The sequence below is a fragment of the Dinoponera quadriceps genome, unplaced genomic scaffold (genome assembly GCF_001313825.1).
Source record: "Dinoponera quadriceps isolate SergipeBrazil2010 unplaced genomic scaffold, ASM131382v1 scaffold4681, whole genome shotgun sequence".
NCBI lineage: Eukaryota > Metazoa > Arthropoda > Insecta > Hymenoptera > Formicidae > Dinoponera > Dinoponera quadriceps.
Genome location: NW_014561157.1, coordinates 1148046 through 1172617, shown reverse-complemented (window position 1 = coordinate 1172617; position 24572 = coordinate 1148046). Strand labels below are relative to the sequence as shown.

General features: G+C 41.3%; 1 protein-coding gene across 2 annotated transcripts in view; it reads right to left on the bottom strand.

Moving 5' to 3' along the window:
* The window catches only part of LOC106750899 (UNC93-like protein), a 61873-nt gene that overhangs the window by 23230 nt on the left and 14071 nt on the right, over positions 1-24572 (bottom strand). Inside the window, exons 2-3 of one of the 2 annotated variants that reach the window (XM_014631518.1) lie at positions 15506-16230; positions 7441-7672 (exon numbers count right to left, since the gene is read on the bottom strand). In XM_014631518.1, coding sequence (XP_014487004.1) covers positions 7441-7672; positions 15506-16214 — 941 coding nt within the window. In that variant the 5' untranslated portion in view covers positions 16215-16230. Of the gene's footprint in view, positions 1-7440; positions 7673-15505; positions 16339-24572 lie in introns of those variants that run through there. The other variant, XM_014631519.1, reaches the window with a different exon arrangement.

The following is a 24572-nucleotide window of genomic DNA, read 5'->3' as shown; positions in this document are numbered from 1 at the left end:
ACTTTATAGAACGGAAGCAGCTTGGGAAGGATAAATTCTGTGAGAACGACAATTAGAATTAATATATAGGGAATTAATAGAATAGAATTAATACACGCACTAGGGGAAATATCCGATCGTATCTGGTCGGATAATCCGATTAAAAAGTAACAAATGGGTGTGTCTGAGTGCAACGTCCGATCATCTTGTTATTCCATCCGATCGAATCGTACCTTTGTCCGATGAAAATTGCAACGGATACACAAAAGGCGACTAATCTTCCGATCAGATTTAATCGGTAACTTCATCGAATACTTCATCGGATCCTTTACCTCAAGGTATCCATCGCTTAATCAGACAATAAAATTAACAATCGGATACATTATTTAATCGACTAATTCAACGAAAATTTTTCTCAGTATGATAAAAATACAGACAGTCGTTGCAAAAAAGAAAAAAAGTGTCTCCATATTATAAATTATTAAATGATGCTGCGATCGGAGGCGATACGCATGTCGTGAATAAAGCAAGATAATTAAAAACTATTGGGTGTACCAGATTATTTCAACGCGATGTAAGATATTGATAAAATGTTCGACGATACTGCAAGTAGTATTTGGAATACATTTTCTATTCATTCCTTTTTTATATGTCAGATATAAGCTGCGACAATTGATTATTTCTCATTAATTCGCGCGCGATTCAATATTGACCAGCGTTCCCGAACAAAAGAAATATGTGCTTCTCGCGACGTGATAATGAGAAGTCGCTGTTTGGTGGCAAATTGTAAGCAAGCAAACAAGCGGCATGTGAAAAGCTTTTATTGTTTCAGTACGTGCTGCCGCGCGTCCTAAATACATTCGCTTCGCCGCAAACCGCGATAAAGTGCATATGTATGAAGTGTCTCGACTGTGACGTGTTTCTTCCTCAACCGCAGAGATTAAGATCTGAATTAAACGGATTAATTGTGCGTATTGAATTAAGTTTTGAGCAACTCAAAAAAGTTTCAGCGAACTAAGTTAAATAAAAGAACGAAAACAAAAATTTTGCCGGCTAATGTAAAATGGATTTGGTTCTAACGACGACTTTCTAAAGATTCAATCGATTTATTATGCATACAGAAAAAAAATATTTCTTTGGATTTGATAACATTTCTTTGATTGAAACAAATTTGTCTTTTCGAGTGAAGTAAACAAATGAATATTTAATTTTATAAACAGGATTGCTTGATTTCTCAAACAGAATCTTTTTCAAATAACATAAATTTTTATATTTTCATTCAAACACTACAATGATTATCATAAACAATAAATTATTTGAAAGAAGTAACATCATGTTAGAAAAATATTAAAGAACTTTCAGTGTAACAATATTTAATTTACGACGAAATAAATTTTTTTGATTAAAAACTAAATATTGTTTTCTCAAAATATTGTTTTTTTTTTTTATTAAACAACATGATTTACTCTAGTGAAATAATAAGATTTTCATTCATACAAAATGACATTTGATATTAAATTATTTTTAATAAATAAACCATAATCGAACAAAGGTATACATTTAATCTACAAAAACCTTTTTTTTCTATGTTCTGTCAATCAGAAAGCAGCAATAAACGATAATTTCCCGTCAAATTTTGAGCTGAAAGAGAACTGTGTCAAAGATAAGGAAGAAATCTACGATCACATAATGCATTTCTGAAACACCTTGTATACATGACGCAGCAGTACAACCACGGGCGTTGCTTTATCATCATTTTTCTCTTCGTCCGACCGGGTTTCTCGTTATCAAACCTGCACGAGTACGAGTAAATCAGAAAAGGTGCATCCTTGCAAAAAAATAATTCGCAAATTGCGGCTGTGGTCGTCGTAAATTTTCCCGTCAGTTGAGGAAGTCTGAGTTCCGGACGAATTTGTCATTAGAGTGACAAAGGAGCGAACGTGGCAAGACCGCATCGTGCTGGGGAATCTCGAAGTTGTTCTCCTGGCAACTCAGAATTGACAGACAATGAAATCTCGGAGACCGCTCGTAACTTCTGCGATATCAGTCGGAAAAAGACAATGGAAGATAGAAGTGTGTTCACTTTCATCATTTAAAAATGATCGAGCTTCAATATAATCACATTTAAAATTAGAGAGAGCTGTATGTTTATAGCGATTTCTCCCTCACTATTTTTTATATATGAAAATTTGGGCAATCACTCGATCCAATATGTAAGAATATCTTGAAAGATGACACGGAATATCAACAATAACCAATAACGAGACTGTTGATGTCGGGCGGAAACCTGATGAAACAATTGGCGTCAAGACGCGAACAGCTGTTTTCTGAGTCACGTTCTCGCCGTTGTAAAATGCGCGAAAGGATCAGAATCTCTTTGTCTCACAGAGAATAAAATTTACAAACACTGACAAAGAAAACATATGATCAAATCTAGAAATTATCATCCTTCCATGGTTATTGGCTCAATTTATTAATTGATAAATCGCCAGTTAATGTTCAGCGGTTTAGACGATAAGATCTAGACGATCCCCCGATAAGCGTGATCGCCGTCCGAGTGGAACAAATTACGTTCGTCGAAACCGCGAGGTAATTAAATCGAACAATGGTGAGCCGCAAGATTCTGCGCATACAGAGACAATGAGAATCTGTCGCGCGCGAGCCGTGGAACATGTGGAACCACAACACCCGTGAATCAGTCCGGCGCGATAGCATCTATCGGCCGGGACTAATTGCAAGCGGAATGGCGCTCTACCTTATTATTCCTTCCGTGAATCGAGAGATGTCCCCGTCGACTGATTTACCGGGTTGCCGCGAAGCCTTGACGTCGCGCGAAGAGAAAAGCGCGAACGCGTGTTCCAACGCAATAAAAACGATCGATTAAGCGAGTCGGTCGAGTGTGCGGACAGGAAACGAGACCTATCCGCGAGGAAAAAGAAGGTTCTACTCTCCTCCGGTTTAGTTCCTCGCACGGTAGAGCGTCGTTGAAAATGTTACGTCTTACATTAGCGGCCTATCTCGTCATCTCGTCGATGGAAGGTCGGCCGTGTCAATGGCGAACGGGATGGTCGATCGCGCACCTTGACGTCGTCGTCGTCAACCAAGCGAGCGCGTCGGCCAGACATTTTGCAAGACTTTGCGACATTAAATTGCGACCTAATCATCGGCCAGATAACAATTTGGCGGCTAACGTGTCATCAAGAGTTGCTTACTTCCGGAAGGACGCGCACGTCCTTGGCCATCTCTTCGCGGCATGATGAACAACGCGGGGAAAGGATCTCTCGCCGGACGACGCGACGAATCGGCGATGCCGACGCTTCCGAAAATAATATCGCGGGACGCATCCGGCATTACTCAACGTTATATATTTTTATAAAAGACTCCCCGAGTGTGTGGGACTAAACAATAAAGCACCGAGACATTGTGTCGCGCGCGTTCGTTGTCAAATTATTTTCTCCACGCTGGGATGGAATTGGCGAAAAATTTTACACTGCTCGTACGTTGCCTATAGCTGATTACAAATACGAACGCAACTTCATGTTATTTCATCAGATCAGCGGCAGAGAATCGTTACAATTACAAGCCAGTAAGATTTCTTGCTTACCAGCGGTAAGTATTAACACAACGTTGTTACAATGATATTTTATAACATGTAACGTTTTCAAATATGTAGTTCTTAAATTTGTACACAACGTTATTGTGAACGATACTTGTGACCCGGCGAAATATTAAAAGTAATATTTCTACACTATTTTATTTTTATTCTTATTTTATTATCTACATTATTTTAATATTTAAGAATATTATATTATCAAGTAACATAGTTGAAAAATATTTATAAAACATCGCGTGAAAATGTTTATAAAATCCACATTGAAATCAATGTTTTGATAGACCGATTCAATGCTAATGTCCTTGCTCACCTTGCTAATGTCCGTGCTCCTTGCACGTGCCAATCCTTTCCTTTTATCAATATTTATCACAATTATTTTTATCCCGCGAGAAACAAGCGTACTGATAATATTATTATCAGAATTTACTCGGAAGTGATCGCTTTATCAATTTTTTATGCTAATCGATGGCATTTTTTGCGCCGTCCTGATGGATAAACAAGTGATGCGGAAAACTCGCATTAAACAGTAGGTCTCGGGATAATTATCTCTCGGCGCGATGTGAAAGAAAAAATACGGGGATTTTTCCAGCACGAACTAGTCTCTGGTGCGCTGCTGTGCGCCGAAGGATACGCGCGCTCGACGTTGACGCAACCGTAATCCTCCAGAAACTTACCGACTTTTAATAAGTACGGTTCACGCTACGTGTAGCGGCGTTACGCAATCGCCGCATCCTGTCGGATGTACGTTATTTCGCAATCATAAGCAGAGCAATGGTTACAGGTAGATCCCGAAATGGCGGAGGAGAGGCGGGGCGCAGGTTGACATTCCGCTGATCACGTCTATCAAACTGTATGTTTCGTAATATCGTAGAACCGCCGTGGTCGAGTATCTTCTGGCTCTCGATTTTCGCGCACCGCGTCGACGAGTCCTCGCCGACGAGACAACCGGAAATCGCCGACGGAACACACTCGCGAACGGAAATCGCCGGCGACTCATCGTGAAAACAACTTTAATTTGATCGTTCGTCGTCTTCGAAAGCTAACATTCGGTGATGAATGACTTTGTGAAATGAACAGCTCGATGATGGTCGGCGGCAACGTGCAATCGCGCGACTAACGCGACTGTAATCAAAGTACCTGAGCGGGAAGGATATGAGTCAACTTTTACGCATAACGTTGGAAAAACCGACTCGGTCTTTCGTCCTGGAATAGTATTGTGTTATAATTTTGAAAAAATACGTCATGGCTGATGCAATCTCTGATAGAAATGTATGCAGTTTTCCTAGACACCCATTTAGTTACCGTCCAATATTAATTAATAATCATTGCATAATAATGATGCAGTCTCATTAGTTGCAAAACAATACTGCGTAAGAAATGGGCAAGAATTTGATAGAGTTTTATTCAGGGATATTTTTACTACGATAAAACGCATTTCAATTCAACGAATTTGCTTATTAATCAATTGAATAGTTTGTTGTCCATTTATCGTTCTATTTTCCTTCGGTAAATGGATTCGCGCATCTTTCGCGCAATAACTACACGAAAAGCGTTACATCTCGATTGGGAGCCAAAATAGTTTCACTTCTCAGTTACTGAAGAGAAGTCAATGAACTGTCCAGTAACTGCTCGAAAAGTGCATGAAACTTCTGGTGGCGGTGATCTTCGATGAGAAAAAGACATCCAACGATAAACGTGAGCTTTCACCGACTTCGGAAGAGACTTTTGTTCTTATCACACACTGTGCTCTCTTTCCCTCGAAACGAAAACGACCGATTCATTTACCGCGATATTCTCACGCGCAAAACGGTCTTTCTTCTTTCACCTCTCGACGGGGAATATTCTCGCGGAGGGTCAACGACACGGCACCAAAACAACCGACTGCGCGCTTATCAAGTCGAAAGCGATAGAGACCTTCGCTCTATTTCGAAAACACAAGGCGCGATCGTTCGACGTTGCCGTATATCCGTAAGGCGACTGCGAGCACGATGACAGGTTTGAGCTACGCAATTCATAGTGCGCGAAATCGCGGATAAAATATATCATTTTCAGCGATGGTGAGCGGCGATAACGCGGCCTGGTACGAACGGGAGAGGCCTCTGTGTTACATCCCGCGCGTGTCACTTTTCATGCGGTGGATAATTGCAGGTACGCTCCACCTTTGCAATTAGGCTTTATTGTTAGCCCGGCGTGCAATTACAAGTTTCTTTGCGATGCGGACCGAGTTTCGCATCCCACTCGCGTAGATCGACGCCGTGGTAAACACTGATGGGACAAAGTGTTTGTCTCAACGTCGTGGGAGAGCGCCGAGGAAGCCACTTACTAATTCGTCTGATGCTTCGCGTTTGCTCGCGCACGCAAATTGAAGCCCGACCAAAACAGCTTCAACGAACGAGCGCTCGAAGAGCGAAAGCGTCGCGCGAAACCTTAGATATCACGCGATACTTTAAAAAGAAAAAAATTACACGGGAAAGAATCAATATCAATTTAGGTATCATGTATTCTCATGTATAAGCAATCTTATAATATGAAGATAAAAATCGCTCTTATACGTGAAAAAAGATGAAAAATATCATATATATTCTTATTATTCAAGAATAATTTCCTTTTCCTAAATTGAGAGGAAAAAATATTGGATGAAAAGAACGATATTTTCAAATTAAGAATTGTACTGGTTTCAAGATATCGTTCTTTCCATTCAATATTTCTTCCTCTTAATTCATAAAGATTATTTTTGAATAATTTGAATACGATATTTTTTAATGGAACTATATAGAGTTTCCTTAGTAGGCAAGTTTTATCTTCATACAACATTATATATTTTTGCTTATATGTGAGAATATAGGTCTTAAATTGATATTAATTATTTTTCCGTGTAATAAACCTTGAAAAGTCAAGTCGAAAGAATATATATTTCTCGACGATTTGTCTGAATTCATAACCAGCAAAAATATAATTAGAGGCTATCATTTCTCTCGTAATAACTTGCAACTTTCCGAAATAATTTACTAATTAAGATTCTGATAATTTTTGCAGCAAACTTCCAATAAAGCTGAAATCTCATTATGTATTTCCACTTTTTTGCAGCTGAAGGCGTCAAAATTCTCTCCCAATCTTTATTTATAACGTTAAATAATTCTACTCAGGCTAAATTTACATTTTTGACAAGCGAAACCGTCGTTTCGAAATTCAAGAGCTGCTTCCTTAATTCCACTTTTTCGTTTGCTCCATGCATATTTATGACTTTTAATAGCTATCGGTAATTTTTTCTCACCGTGTCGGTACCGTGTGGTACCGGAATCGGTAATTCGAGGAATGAGAAAGAGATTGCGTCTAAAATTTGCGCAGTTTCATTGCTATCTAGCAAGCGGATGGACGGTGATTCCCCCAAGCGGTCTCTAACGTTCATCATAAACAAACAGTGGGATTATAACTCCTCGAGGCGATACACGGAACACCGGTGCTCCAATATCGCTTCGAAGAGTTACGATATTGGCGAGCGAATCGATTCGGCGGTATCTCCGGCTTGCGTGTGTATGAATATGTAAATCCGGCCTATTAACATACGACGCGTTATCTCAATTTACTGGCGTCATGCCGAAAAAAAGTAGGCAACCAGGTTCGCCAGGCTTTTGCTACTCTCTACTGTCCTTGCCGGGCTGGCGCGCGATTCCGTGGCGGAATTTCCGTCGCGAGATATTACGACGTTGGCGACGACGACGGCATTAAGTCGGCCGACGCGCGACAAAAAAAGAAAAGGAAGAAAAAAAGGACGGGGAATAAAAAAGAAGCTGTCGATCGATTAATATTTTCAGAGACAACTTTCGTCCCGGCTATCTGGCACCCACCTGGAGAGCGGATCGACGAACAGCGCGACGATGATCACCGCGACGATGATGCAGGTGAGGTAGATCGCAGAGATCTCGTAGATCTCAGACTCCGGCGGCCGTTCTAGGTTCTCGTGACCCCCGTTGCCGAGGATGCAGAAATCAGCGCCGCACAGCTTGATCTTGTCCCAGCTGCCCGTGCTGTTGCTGCTGCTGCCGCCACCGCCGCCGCCGTGGCCGCCGTCGCTCAATACTGCAACAATTTGAAAGTGATCTCTCTCAGTAGCGTACGGATATTTGCGCTTTCACTGTCGAACTTCGTCGAATTTACACCCGGCTTTTCTTTTCGCTCATTTAACGGGGATCCGCTAAGTCCCGCCGTTCTGTCTCTGTTTAATGGCAGATGACTTTTGACGTTTCTTCGAAAGTGAATATCCGCGAAAGGAGTCACACACAAGCTTTGTTCTACGGTTTACCACTTGCGGGATATCTAGTCTAGAACTGATACCACGTCTCGATTATAGGATGTCTGACGCAAGAAGGCGCCTCCATCAGACATCGCACTCCTGTACAGTAAACATCTTCATTGGAGAAAAATTCGAATCTGCCGAGATCTGTTTTGTTCTGAAGCTGCAGTTTAAAAAAAAAAAAAAAAAGATGAGCCTAAATTATGCAAATGGCTCTCCATGGCAAAACAACATTATTCCTCTCTGATGTTTATTAGCGACATTTTAAGTGCGTTGATATTATTTTTCTAAAAAAAAAATCGATTATCAAGGAATATTACGACATCTCTTACTTAAAGATACACTTAATTCAGCAGCTACGACTTGTTTTTTTTTTTCCAAAAATGTAACTGGTCAAATCGGAAGACTGAATAAAATGTTTATAATATTTTTAATTTCATTTTAATTAACAGCCAGGAACGTATATATCAGGAGTTTGATATAAATAGCGAGCACTATCTGTTTCACGAAGTGAAAATACAAATGAAGTCACGTGCCTGAACGAGCAAATAACATGAAAAACACGCGCGAAAAAAAATTTACATTAATAATAACATAATAAATTATAATAACAACTCACGAGTAACGATTTATCATCACGGCGATTACATCAGTTCGCCGTGCGCGAGCAAATTATGAGCGAAGAATCGCAAGTGGTGAAGATGTGCGAGCGAGAAGTCGAGAGGTTGACCTATTACGCCGTACCGGAAACGTATTAACTCTTCGTTGCTGAACGTTGCTCGAGAGTCAGGACACGAGGAAGAGAACGCACGCGCGTGAGCGAGCTCGTACTCCTCGTAAATCAGTATTTCATGAGCGAATTTCACCTAGCTGACGAGGCTCTTCCCTAATCGCCCCACGTATTCGATTCCTCGCGAATTCCATAATTCGAATATACACAGTGAGTGATACCACTCTCGTGCGACAGGGAAACATCACTCACGAGGAACGCAGTGTGTAATAGGAAATATTGTCTTTATAAAGTAACCGTTAATTCAATCATGAAAGTCGTTCCGTCGTTCTCGACAGATGAATTAATCACCTGCGCCAACATCAAAGTCACAATACTTTGCAAGCAATTACTTCAATAGTACGTACGTTTACTTTTATTTCTTTTTTTGCACGTAGAACGATTTAAGCTATTGCGAATTATCATTCGGATAAAGTTCCGCGTACACCCATCATTCTGAACTTTTTCTCGTTCGAAAAATCGATCATGCATGTCGACTCGTCCCAATGGAGGCAGTATCGGACATCGAGGTCACGGTTGCACTTCAACAGAGATGCATCGTAATTGATGTGTTCTCCCTTGCGACGCGCGTGAAATCGAAAGACCTTTATAAGATATAAATAACGACCCGTTACTGCTGAAAGACACGATATGTATTCGTTTTCGTCAACGTGTTCTTTGACAACGCCCGGAGAAAAAAAATTAATATCGATTCAATATTCACATTTTTATATATAAGCAAAAACGTATAATTTTATATGAAAATGAAACTCGCTCTTATATACGTGAAAAAATACTTTATAGTTCCACTAAAAAAACCATATTCTTGTTATTCGAGAATAATTTTTACAAATTGAAAAGAAAAAGTATCGGGTAAAAAGGACGATATTTTCGAACGGATGCAATTTTTAGATTTAAAATATTTATTCCATCCAATATTTTTTTCCCCTCAGTTCGTGAAAATTATTCTTAAATAACAAGAATATGATATCTCTAGTGGAATTATATGTAATCTCTTCATGTAAACAAGTTTTATCTTCGTATGAGATTATATATTCTTGCTTATATATGAAAATATGAATCTTGAATATGAAACTTACGAAGAGTGCTGGCATAATTTCGATAACCAGAATATTTCGTTGGGTCGGGGGCCTTTAGCTGCTAATTTTTAGATGCTAATTAACCCGATGTAAACTGATGTTCCGTTAACGCATTATTTCGGATATCCGTATATATATATTGTGCACCATGCCAGAAATATTCGAGTTGTTTCGTCCGTGACAGTGAATCGGGTCGACGGAAAAATTGACGACACATAGACAGGCGGAAATCACTGAACCGCTCGGCGAGGTGCAGCGCGAAGCGCAAATAATCGCGAGAAAGAAATTCCCCCGCAGCTGTGCAAACGCTGCCCACGCAGCTGTACGTTCGAGCCAATGAGGAAGCGCACGAGGCGCGTTCGAATGTGCTCGTTTGCGCGGAATCTTCTCGAAGGATCTCATTGGTATTCGACGTGCCGAGTTAAATCGGGTACGTCGACTAGGACTCGCGCTACGCGCCCCGAAATACAACGATCCGCTGGAAACACGCGTCGTTATTACCGCATACGTAACAGGCGTGAAGGTCGACGAGAGGAAAAAGCTCTTCGAACTTGTCAAGGAATTTGATATTGTACGACGTGTCCACGACGATTAGAATTTCTATAATAAGAATCTAGACACCGTATGTCTGATTTTTGATTGGCTTTGCCATGTTTGAGTCAATTTCCGGTTGGGATGATGTCAAAGACTTCGCTGCTTTCTAGCAAATAATAAAAGTCAACACAAGTCTAAGTTATATTATCCTTCTCTTTGCCAAATGCAAAATAAGGATGATGATTATAACAAATGATCTAATTAGACTTGCGTCGATTCGTGTCTCTTGCTGTAAAGCAACGAAAGTTATCAGTTGAGTGACGATACAAGCAAAGATTTGCCACCTACGAAATTTACGAAGAGTATTAAAGGAGAAAAGTGAGTTTGTATGGTTTATATTGTAATTAATTTTTAATTTATTTTGGTTTGCTCATTTTAATAATAATCTGGATGTTTCCCGTATTATGGCTGTGAACTTCCGATAATTTTCACATTAATTAATTCCGGTAATTTTAACCAAACAGTGACGATGCAAGCAAAGATTTGCCACCTACGAAATTTACGACGGTCACAGCGACGGTGATCAGATTCTTATTATAGAAAAAATCTCGAACGACCACGACGTGTGTTGCGCGTCGCTGCGAAAAATCGATCGGCCGGGTGCGCTTCACGCCGGCTAAGTCGTCGACCGGAACTACTGCCGCGCGCGATTCCCGGCCAACCTAATGCGTTTCCTGAGGTGCCTCATTCGAAATTTCGTACGGTGTTGTTTTTACGAGATAATTTCAAGACGGGAACTAATCGGCAATTCTATAAGGAAACTTATCGCTATTCTGGAATTTACGCCGGCTAATTCGCTACGCACACGCCGCCAAGCCGGCGAGAACTTTCACCGTACCGGCGCTAATAATATTATGCCGCGTTTACGATCTTCCCTACTTATCGTCTTCGATTGTCGGAAAAGTCCGCTTCTTAACGGCGCCCGACGGCTTCTGCCGTCGTGCGAGCACGCACGAGGATTGTTCGCACGGAAATTGTTCGCAGCCGAGTCACGCGATCGACGGAGTAATGCGTGTCGCGATCGACGGAAAAACGCAAGGAAGATATCGCGAACCGGTTGTTTTAGCGAAGCTACGAAAGGCCACGAGGAGTCTCTTAACGAAGAGCGATGATGGATGTCTATATTTTCGACGGTGGAAAAATGATCGTGTAATAGAGAGTGTCCGTAACCGAGCACGTGTTAACGGAGAGTGGAAAGCGCGGAACGTACATAAGCGTGCCAACGTCCACATAAAAATGTCGTTTCGCACGTGCATGCATGATTGCTGAGATTACCTTTAATGACGGATCTTTTAGCGGTTTCTTGCTCGTTTCGTTTCCTGTTAACAGACTCAAGGAGAACGGTTAACTCTTTAAGGCCCGGTGTACATAATAATGTACATTAATTTGGGCCTTCCCCAAATTTCGTCTGTCGGCAAAATAATGCTTCCGTCGATATGATATTATCAATCCATCCCAAATAAAGCTATATTCTTCATTTTAACTAGTGAAATGTTTTTCCAGCTGAAAACCAATATGTGCAATGTAGAGCAAAATTGCTCCGCGTCTTGAAATCGATGCACGGATTCATATAAAATTATTTATGAAAATATATAAGTATATTTTATTCATGAAAATTTTTTCCCGATGTTTTTCTGCCCGTTGTTCTTCGACCATGTTATAAACCAGCGGAAAATAACTATTTTTTAAATAAAACAATTTGAATACTTTCTTATTTTTATACCTCAAACGCCCAATGTACGTAATTATATACGTAATATATATTTGGAAAATCGTACTTTTCCACGATCAATTTTATTCGGGCCAAAAAATTGTTCACTAAAAACGTCCTTTAAGACGATCTTATAAATTGTGTTTTACCTCAATGGGAGCAACGTGTGGGCTTTAAAGAGTAAAGAATAAGGAGTATTCCACAAATTGAGTTTTAGGATGCAATTAAGATATAACCAGATCGCGGGCGCTTAATATCGAGATATTTAAAATTAAAGGATTGCAAGTGATGACCTTCCTTAGGATTTTTTTCTGCAAGAAAAATTAAGTCCCCGACACATCGAAGAGCGTTGAAATTAAGATCGCGGGTTCAGGGACGCGGTATATAATTATAATTTATCATAATTTTCTGTGTAATTAAAATGATTAAAATGTTAATTCGCGCGTAACTCGCGGGAGAAAATAAACCGGATCTTGTGCGATAATTCACCTCGTTATATAAGTGCGATCGATGCACGCCATACCAACCATTCTGCTATAATCGATGTCATAACGCGGAAAAAATTCACGCCTGCACGTAAAAGTGTTACCGAATCATTCCGCACTGTGATCTCTTGCCGATTTCCAGGAAATATTCTGTTCTACCTGTTCGTAGCCTTCGTGCCGACATATTCATCGTTATAATATTGCGTACAACGTGTTGACCTCGACAAGGACTCAAAACAATCTTGACCTTTGTCGCGTATTTGCGAATATTACCTGGCGCCAATGACACCGATTTTTCTCAACTCACGCGCAATGACTTAACGAAACGGCCGATCTCCGCACATCGCATCATCCGTACTCGTCTGGTGTTATACTTCCGCAAGTACGAAAAAATCCGCTGCTGTTGTTGTATTAAAAATATATTTAACAAACATCAGCGTCGTTCAATATCGAGTGCTATATTTTATATAACGCTTTATCCTCGACTCATTATCTATCTAGGCCGTTTATTAATGCGCGAACCGGGCGACATTTTCGTACGCACAGCGTGATGCAATTCTAGATTTCATAAATTCGCGACACCCAAGCGTCTACGTGTGGGAAGAGAGGAAGTGAAACGAAAAGTCCCGAGTGAACGCGCGCGTCATAATTTCGCGTCTCGAAACAATCGACCTCGCTTGAAATCAATGGTTCCCAGCCTTAATTTGAAATTAATTTCGAGTACGGACGTGCGAATACAACTCGAGCTACGCATCGTCGTCGCAACAATCGAATCGACTAGAGACCGCGTTTCCACGGATCTCACGGGACCCGTCCGAAATGGCGTCAGTTCGAATACATTCGAGGCGCGGTTCAACGGGCGAAGAAATCGAAGAAACGTTTCTTCGCACACACGAATAACACGGACCGGCGTACAATGATATCTCGTGGAACGCGCGCGGAGGCGCACGCGGTGGTATCGGGGAATGCGTACGAGGTAGTACGGAAACCGACCACCGCGGGTTTATACCGGATAAATCTCGTTTCTTCCCGCGACTGCGAGACGCTGCTCCCCCTCCGTCCCTCTCTCTTTCACGGCCTCTCTCGCTCGAGCGAGTCCCTCACCGACTGCCGTTGTCCCTCGCACACTATGCGCGCGCAAGGTGTGCGAAGGTGCGAGGATGGAAACGCGCGCCAGTGGAAAGATCGAGCGTTCGACCCGACCGTCGGCCGACCGTAACGTCTGTTTCTACTAGTAGTCGCACACGTGTCGCGTACCGGCGCACGAAACTCGAGGAAATGATCGACTTGTGTGTGGCGGGGAAGATATTTTCCACCTTTTCTCTTAAGGTATCCTAAGGTACTTTTACTTCTCATATTTTAGTCGGCTATTGTCCTGGAGAATCCGGAGGAAGGGTTACGACAGAATTTACATTTTCACGTACGAAATTCCAAAGTCGTTTGAAATGTTATTTTTTTACAATGTGAGAAACGTGTAGTTTAATTGTCCGAAATTCCGGCGAATTCAATGTTAAATAAGGCGCCTGTGATATTCTACTTTGTAATTATAGCAGCGATTCACATTTGGCCGCGAGAGCCATTTATTGGATGTGCGTAATCTAAGCTGATAAGCCAAATGATACGAGCACAATTGTGCACACACATTTCATGGGACGTGTTTGCGCGGTAATTAACAAATATATTGTAACCACTGTCAACTGAGCGTGAAAAACAGACGACGATAGTATTAAGATGCATGTTATTGAAATGTTTAGAATATCTCTATTACTCGCGAGTGACAACAAGGAGAACTGCTTTAGCGAAAGCGTGTGCGCGCGCGGACACTGGTTCAGTATGACGTGTCAAGGCACGTCAAGGTACGTCGAGGCACGTAAAAATGAATCAATTATTGCTGGTTTCGACGAATGAACATTCGATATTTTCATCCGCGGGAATTCACTCATCGCGAAGCGTCAATAATATAATTGGGCCTTGTAACAACTATTAATTATGTGCGCGCAAACACACGACTAAAAGATTGACTCTAATCAAGACAATCGAAGAATCTTAATATATTCGCAGCTTCGACGTAGTACCTCTCTTCATAAACTGTAATTGGTCGCTGTTGACGTGCTACTACGTCTTTTTAAAATCTGCAACTGGTTGCCGCTGATGTAGTAGCACGTTTTTTTATATTTTAAATTCAAATTAATCAAAGTGAATTTTAATAGAGTCGAAATGAATTTTAACCTGAAAATCCAATAAATTTGTTTACATATGTAAATATTGCAGAGTTCCTTTACGAGATAAAGGTTTTCAAAATTATCATATAAAAAAGAAATATTAATTTATATATTTATGCAAAAATGTATAATTAATTTTACCTTTATATATGTATAACTGCAAATAACAAATAGTTATAAACATGATATCTTAAAGCAAGTCTTTTTAATTGTTATTTTTATTTTAACGACAGAACTCTGCGGCAACCAGCTACAGATTTCATTTCGTTATACACGGCTATCAGTTTTGGAAAAGTGAAAGAATCAACGGCTGCGAAAGTGTTAATAGCACGTGGAAAAAAATTAGTCATAAATCAAGAATATATATTCCCATACATAAACAAAAATATCATAATTTTCTCAGGAGACTTTTAGTCTCGATTCGATTGAATTTATACCGATGCAAGAAGTATTACTTGAACTCGCTTCAAGACTAAAGGAGCAGAATATCTTCTAAGAAGATTATAATATTCTTGCTTATACGTGAGAACATTTATTTCTGATTCAAGGCTAATTTAATTTCCGCGCATGCATCGCCATTCCACGTCCATATGCTTATCTTTACCACTTGACAAGTTTCGTTCATTATTATACCCGCGTCATCGAGGCTCGATACATAATCTTTTGTCCTATTTTCAAGATATTACGACAAGAAGGTGGGCGAGGATGTGTCAGAACTTTGAGAAGTTGTGCACTTACCGAGCGAGGAGATAAGGTTGCCCCAGAGCTCGGCCGTCTGCCACGCCAGGAAGAAGAAGCCGAAGAACCGCACGACGATGGCGTCGATCGGCTGGTCGGTGATCTTGGCGTAGACGCCGCCGACCTGCGTGAGATACGTGGCCTTGGCGGCCCACATGGGCGCGGCGCCGAGACCGAGGAGAACGCCGGCCGGCACCAGGGTGTAGAACTTGGGATAGAATTGGGAGCCGATGTACGGCGCGTAGCACAGCATGGACAGGCAGAGGGTCCACTTGACGGTGAGCCTCTTGATGAGGAAAGTCGGCACGAAGATGCAAGAGAGCACCAGGGCGGCGTAGATCGCCGAAAGCGAGACTGTACCGAGGCCGTCGCTGGCATTGATCGACGACTGCAGATTCGCCGTGCCCTGGAACGCGGTGAACTGCACCATGAAGGCAATTGACACGGTGCCGATGTTCTTCAGGATGCGCCACTTTTCGCCGCGCGACAGCTTGAACTTCCGCGACTGCGTGTCGTCGTCCGCGGCCGGCAGCTGCGGCGGCTTCTGCGGCTCCGGCGGTATGCCGTCGGTGCCGTCGTCCTTGTAACCCTCATTTCTATAACCGACCCCGCTCACGGTCACCGTGTAAACCGTGTCGTCGCCGCCGCCGCCGCCGCCTCCGCCGCCGCCTCCCATGCTTCTGCCACCGTCGTTTTGTGAAGCAACCATTTTACGTGTCGGCTACCTGAACACACAAGTAAAAACGTTTGTTAATTCACGTGTTGTTGAACCGATCGCGATTGGCTGCTCGCATGTGCATGGAACAAAAATGGTATCGATTCAAAATTAGTATACTGATAAATAAACGAGGATATATAATCTTACTTGAAGATAGAAATTGCTCTTATACATGCATGAAGAAGTTCTACATAGTTTAAAAATTTAAATTAAAAATATCATGTTCTTGTTATTCGAGAATAATTTTTGCGAATTGAGAGGAAAAAATATCGGATAGAAAGAACGATATCTTCAAACTAAGAATTGTATCAGTTGTATCAGGAACTGTGTAGAATTTCTTCATGTAAACAAGTTTTATCTTCATATTACTCATATATGAGAATGAATAGTCTTGAATTAATACTAATTTTTTTTTCTGTGTGATTATCGCTAATTTATTACACAGAGAAAAGATTTCTTTGGATTTAATAAAATTTCTTTAACCGAAACAAATTTATCTTTTTGAATAAAGCAACAAATAAATGTTAATTAAACAAAGAACATTATTTGGTTTCTCAAACAATATAAATATCTCTTTAAATGAAATAACATATTTTCTTTATATTTGCAACCAAACGTTACAATAGTTGTTACAAGCAATAAATTACTTGAAAGAAGTAACAATGTATTAGAAAAATATTAAAAAATTTCTTTTTTCTTTCAGTGGAATTCAATATTTAATATTATTATTATTAATATTTAATTAATATATAATGAAATAAAATTTTTTTGAGAACGAAATATTTCCTCCGAATAATATTCTTTTTCAAACAACATGATTTACTCTAATAAAATGACAACCTTTTCAAACAAAATTATATATTCACTATTAAATTAAGTTGTTTATATTAAACAAACTCAAGTCGAACAAATACGAATGCTAAATCGAAAGAAATCTTTTTCTCTATGTACCTAAAAAATAATAATGAATTAATAAAATAATAATTAATTATATGAATATATTCAAAGTTGAAGATTCGAAAATCATGATAAATTCCATTAAGCAATATAACCATTCGCAACCATACGCCGGGAAACACATCGAAGTTTAGAGCTAATGTTGTGAAACAACTTATACATCAATAATGTTTTTATGAAAAGTGCAACCAGTTAAAGAGTAAATTGCAACGTTTTGTAGACGGCGATTAATGGTGGATTAATCGACGATATTTGCGCAATAATTGACGACTGGTAATGCGGTGAATTTTATTAACGCACGATCAAAAATACACATGTGTGCAGTTATTCATCAAATGTAAAACTGTTCATCCTTCCTCTTCTTTAATATTTTTTCTTCAATTAATAGGTAAAAATCATTGAGTGCTTTCTTACATATCAATTATCAATATTCCCGCAACCCGCGCTGGAGGCGCTTAATAAAAACATTCTTACGTCCGTAATTAACGAACGTCCACGTTAAATGAGAGTTTCGTCACCGTTTTCGACGCGAATAAGACACTTAGGTTGCGTCAAGCCGTTCGTGTGTGCACGTGGATGCACGTACACATCAATGCACGACTCCATGCACGGCGCCTGCCGTACACACGTTATTCCCTTCGCGGAGATATTACGATTGCGCACACACATCGCTTCCTGTGCTGTTTCTTTATCAGATCGCCGCTTCTGTGCATCCCGCGCGTATCTGAAATTTATGCAGCCGTAACCACTCCCTGAATATACTATTATTAAATGTAGTTATTAAATACAATAATTCCTTTCGTCGTAATTAAAATTTATTTTCAACCACGACCTCTCCTCCATCTTTTTTCAGCGTTTCATCGCAATTAAATAATCGTATAACAATGTCAACTAACACGTGTCTCTCTCCCTCTCTCTCTCTCTCCCAAAGACGAAATACTTAGTATACACGCTAAGAGGGAAAATAACATATTTATTTAAATCTAAATTCTTTAATTTAAATAGAATAATCGATTATTTTCAGGCAAAACTATAGATTTAAGAAAGTGTATATTTTCTTATTTAAAACATTTTTTCTCAATATAAATATATATATATTGGAAGTAAATAAATATGTTGTTAAGAGCGACTGAAATATTTTTTAGTTTTTAGACATTTTTCCCCTCACAATGTACAAATTTAGAGACGCGCGGAATTTGGCAACGTGTGCCATAATCAACACGTCCGTTATTTCCGTCGCTAATTTTCTCGTAACTTCACTACGTTACTCCCAGCATACGGCCGTATGCATATATAGCGTACTATATTAAATATAATTGCGATGCTCTACGAGATGCGCCGTCGGATTCTATTTTTCCGTATTTACGACTTTCTCGGAGACACCGCTGCGCAAACAAAAATCGCGTCCGGCGTCTGCGAGCGCGTACGTGAATATACGGTGTGACAAACGGCAACCTTTCGAGAGAACGGCAAGGCTGCGTAATCCTCAGAGCGGGTCTGCAGCGAGGGGCGGACGCCTCGTACGTGTGAATATATACGCGTGAGTGGATACAAAAATATTAAATCAGCCGCCAGGCGCGTATGCTAATTGCGAGGGGATTGCCGCGAGCCCGGCGAGTGACGGACGATCTTTCACTAGAAACGAGAAAGAACGGGTAATTGCGCGCGCCGTTCTTCACGGTGGAGGCGTAAAAGTGAAGAGAAAGAGGGGGAACGGGACCGAGAAAAATGGGGCCCGACCGTACGAACATTTGTATCGTCGTAGAAATCTAAGCTCACGAAAATTATAACGAATAGTTGTGGTCTACATTTACACAAACACACACACTCGCGAACCGCTGTTCGCGAGATAAATAAGCGTCCCCGCTGAGGCACTGCGAGCGAAATCAAATAGAGAGATCTATATGCCCGTATTAATTGCGACTCGCGCGCAGCTTGCGGCTCCGCTTGATCTACGGCTGTGTTTTGAACTCCGCAAATCTCGGCAGGGTGACAGGATTCGAGCGTAGAAAGTACAAATAAAACAAAGACGAAGAGACGAAGAGACGAAGAAGGCGGATACGTGCGAGCGCTTGTCGCCGGGAGAGCGGCTCGTCGAATCGCGAGGACTACCTCCTCTCTCTCTCTCCTTCTCCCTCTTTCCCTCTCTCTCGTTTATTTGTATTTCGCGACTCTTGTGATTTAATATTTACGTTACATTCAATTGCGCAACATTTATTGTACATAACATTTATATCGACGTAAAATGGGAGAGAAAAAGGATAACAGTAACTCTTTCTTTTCTTGTCTATTTACCTCTTAATTATATATACTGTGCAAGAGTATTCGTGCGTGCAGCTCCAGAAAGGATACTCCCATTAATAAAGATCATTATTATTATTAAAAATCGCATAATGTTTCATTCGTACTTTCAAGTTTGCCTCTTTCCCATTTCACAGTCGCGTGACTCGCAACATCTAAGAACGCACCGAAATCTGGAGGCCGGGCGAATGAAATTTCCATTCCTTTACGGCCGCGCGTTGGAAAAGCAGCATTATCACGCCGATAACAGAACGCAGCCGACTTTACCTCGTTCGTACGTGCCCGACGGATCTTTATTGAGCGCGGTTCCCGGAGCAATCGCTGAGTATCTCCCGCGCGATAAAAAAACAATTGCCACCATTGCGTTCCTCGATAATCTCGCCGCAGTCGACTTTTCCACGGGTGAGAAGCGTGCCGCGCCTAAGGGCCGCGTCGATCGAATGCCCGCGGACGGAAAAATCGCGCGTTGTGCAAATAGCTGAAATGTCCGAGCGACCGGAACCGAACGCGTCGAGGGGGGAAAAAAGAAATATCTCGCAGCCGGTGGGCCGTTACGTCCGTAAAAAAGAGGAGATCGATGAAGCAATCGAAGCTGAGCGAGCATTTTTCCCCCGCACTGCGACATCGACACGCGCGTTGCGGGGAATTTAACGAGGATTGTACGGAACACCACCTTCGGCCGGCTCGTTCGAAACTCGCGTGCGAAACGGCGAAGCGCGCGTCTCGCCCGTTGCGTCACTAGCGGTGAAAATGACGCGACGCGAAGATAGACACGCTTCGTTATAATCGCACGTCAAAATAATCAACGTGACGTTCCCGTGAGCTCCCGTTGCTCGTCGAGGTGTCGGTGCGCTGCGCGCACGAATACTCTTGCACGGCGACAAGGTCGCCGAAGTGCAAGGCGCGCGATAAGTAAGTCGAAGACCGTCGATGGTATCGTCGCGGCAAATGAGATGTAAATCGATTTGCCGGGAAAAAAGAATGAATGAAAGAGAGAGAGAGAGAGAGAGAGAGAGATTACACGGGATAATTTTCACTAACATTCATCGGCATCCTCCGTGTTGCACAAAGTTTTTCCGAGAAAAAATACGTAACTTTCAGAGACACTATTGCTTGCGCGAACGAAGAAATGTGGTAAGAGTTAAAATAGAAAAATCGGAAAATGTACATCTTATAAGATGCTAGATGATAGAGACTTGTAGAGAATAAAGCGTCGCCAAGACGATTTCTCTCGAATCTGCGAATCGGCCGACGCTTCTCTATAAGTCGCAAGGATTCATGTAGAAAGCGATCTTCTTTTTCGCCAACCACGTCCTAATCTCGCAAACCCTCGTGTCTCTTATTCGCAACATTTTTCTCAGTCCCTGGTTCGGCCACGATATACGATCAGAGGGTGCAACAAAGATGCCCGGCGATTTATCTCGCCTCTCACAGCGCGGCGGATTAAATCCGCTCGACGCGAACCCTGATCGCGAAAACGGATTGGCCGAGTATCAGAAACCGGTGGAATTAAGGCGATTCGTCGTCCCGGCCCGGCGGCCGGTGAAAGCCGGTTTGAATCGGTTAGAACGGTAATATACCGTTCGGGTGTCCCGACGACGGTGGAGGGCATTTCGTCCGGGACCTGTATCGGCGTGAAGTCGCGCAGATCGCACGTCACCGAAGGGGAGCGTTCGTCCTGATGGCGCCCGGGGGCGTTAGAAGCAAAAGTGCGAATCCGGCGAGAGGTCTTCGACGCCGGAGATCAACGTCCGTCATAGAACGACGACGAGACTTACGACGAGATAAAAACAACTTTCGGCCGCTCGAACGTTCCGGACCGTCCTGGATCCTTCGGAGGAAGAGGCGTCGGAACAGATGTAGACCACTGCAGCACGCGATTATTCCATTTCAAGCGATGAACGTCGCTCGTAGGATGTGGCGCGCGTGTGATGAAACGTCTTATTACCTTGACATGTTTCCCCCGTGAAAACAGAAGGCGCGGATGGCTCTCGCGTCTGAATCTTTTTTCCGCGTGCACGGTGAACTGTACACAGTTACCACGCCGGTGACGGCAGTGACGAAAACCGTGGTTGCCCCCCGGTGAGTGAGCCGGTCTCGTGGGATGCAGGACGAGTGAGAATGCGACACGGGTTTCAACGGGTGTGTTTTTAACACAGCGTCCTGTTTATTCCGCTTTCTTTGGTTCTACTTCTACGCTCGAATCTACACAATTTGTGGGACGCAACGCGTTCCTTCCTTACGTCGATATTACCGACCGATTCTTTCGCACGTACGTGTCTCTCCGACACTTTGTCAGCCGTAGGAATATCTGGCCGCGAGTTAGAGACGCAATACCGACTATGAGAAGTTTTATCGGACTGTCTGAGATGGATTTAATTAGTCTCACCTTGTCGTTATGCGTATCGTTTGCAATCAAGATTCGCCGGTGTCGTAATTACCGAGCGGGGTATCCCCACACGGCAATAAGTAGCCGTGGGTTGTGCAAGCGTACAATGGTCGACAATGCGTGTACGAATAAACTTGTAAACATTAGCAAGGACGGGCGATATCGCATCCGATCATACGTGGTCGTCACGTAACATCCGTCCTCTATCGATATATTTATACATATAAAAAATTGTTATAAATAAGAACAGAAGTTAACATTGAATTTAATTGTAGCGTGACCGTTTCTTTATCGCATCTCTGGCACAGGCAATTTCAATCTTCAAGAAAGAGAGAGAGAGAGAGAGACCGACACAAAGATTGAAAAGATCAATTGAACTACGATCAAAGTTAATCGATGTCGATGGAATCTCTCATTAGAGAAACAAACGCTAACATTCAATGTACAAGAAAGAACACATCAACATCAAAACAAAAGTCGAACGCTGAAGTCGATGGGTGATATTAATGTACAAAAACAATTTTGTTTGTAACCTTAATCTTACATCCAGAGACATGAGAAGCAAAATTACGCAATAAATTAATTATATCGAGATTAATTTAAATTAATAAATGCAAAGATAATTTCACGCAGATGTATCCATCCGTGTAAACCAGCGGAGGTGTTTAAAAGATAAGCAAACGTTTAACAAACAGTTTCGCATATCTTTCAATCACTTAAAATTTCAATAATTAAGTCAAAGTTGTTAAATTCACGAAACGCATAGTGTGTTTACAAGCAGTGTAAACGGAAGCCCGAAGACGAAGAATCAATTGAAATAAGTAACGGAAAAGCTTCTAAACTATTCTTCAAACTTATTGCTAACGCCGGCGGTTGAATGCATGTATTCTCAGATAAGAAAGCAATCGCTAGATACCCGGAGGTGAACGCGTGTGTAGAAAACGTGTCTCGTAATCAGAGGCGCACCAAGCAATACACAGTAAAAAGTGTACGTGATGGTTCATTGAAATTTTCGTGTTACTTTAACAAGGTGGATAAGTTAACACGATGAATATGTTAATTTAACGTCAAATTATGTACTTTTTATTTATGTACATATTTTCATGTTAGAATAACACAAAAATTCCAGTGGACTGTTATTTATATCAAATTTTTTACTATGTAATGACACTAACATATTACTTAACATGGTCACATATTTTGCGCTAAGTGCAGATTGTAAATAGATTTCGAAGTCGATAAATATTGTAACATCGCTTGATACGAGTGAAAGAAGGAAATATACTACCAAGATCAACCTTAACAGAAAAAACGCGACACACTCCCTGATCCCTTCATTAATGTAGCTTTATGAACCTCGTAAACCACTTGTGTCAAATATTACGTTAATACCTCTAAAATGCCGCGAGATGTTACAGCGTATCCGTCTAAATTCGAAGGACGGCTAATCGGTGAAATGACGCATCTTCCTTCGACGCGATTGGGACATACAAACGAGTGGAATTTTTTCATGGTGAAATCGAACGAACGATCGCGAACAAACAAGAAGGCAAATCGATGAACGACAGGAGTCGTTTCGATTCGCTTTGCACTTTCGAATCGCGCGCCGAGCAGACGGTGTCGATCGGGTTTAGTTAAAACCGTGCGCGAGTTATGCGGGCGTCCTTGCGAACAACCTCAAAGCCGCGTTGCACCGGCTCCGCCATCAACGATGATTCCATCGAAGCTCACAGACTTAAACGACGAGTCAAATTGGTCAGCTCAAACTGACCCGCGTTACCCTGCGTCTCTCTCTTCCTTTCTTTCGGCGATACAATAATGTAAAGTTGGATTTACACGCAAGCTGAAGAAACAATATGGAGTTTCATATTATGCAATCTTATATTAATATTTTCCTGGTGCGATTGAAAAAGTATTTGCAAATATTTAGTTCTGAACTTAAATGTTAAAAATTTTGTTCTAATATGGTAGAGAGAGAAAGAAATCTTGTTAATATATTGCAGCTTAGAAGTACAAATTTGCACGGTAAAAATTTGCATTAAAAAAAGATCTACTGAAATTTTTGTATTACTTTAACAAGGCGAATATGTTAATTTAACATGTAATTTCTTAACATATTCCTCATGTTAAAGTAACACACAAATTTCAGTGGGCCGTTTTTAACGCGATTTTTTTCTGTCATATAATCTTCTACAAACTATATTTGTACGTTCATCGCGTATTTTTTATCTTTTCTAGCGAATTTTTAATATCGGTGATTTAATCGCGAGATTTCAATTATTTATATATATCAATAATCTTTATTGTATTAATTTATCAATCGATGAATAAATTGGTATAGAGTTGTTACGATACATTGACACACATTGACAATATGTATCCGGTAATCCGCAAGACTACCGGAATTCAGCACAAGTCTATATTCAAATGTATATTAGTGCCGTTCTCCAGAGAGCTTCGTAGTGTGTAACTAATCTTTCGTTCGTCAGTGTTCCATTTCCACGTTGCGTAACCACCTCGTGCAGCCGAAGCGATTATTTTGTGAGGCCGCGTAGGAAAAGTAAATACGAGTATTGCATCCTAACGTATCTCCGGTGCGCCACAACGCATTTACGATCCTCCGCGAATGCACACGTGCGATCGTTGCACGTGACGTTAATGTCTGTAGTGAGAAAAAGTATACGTATATATATATATATATA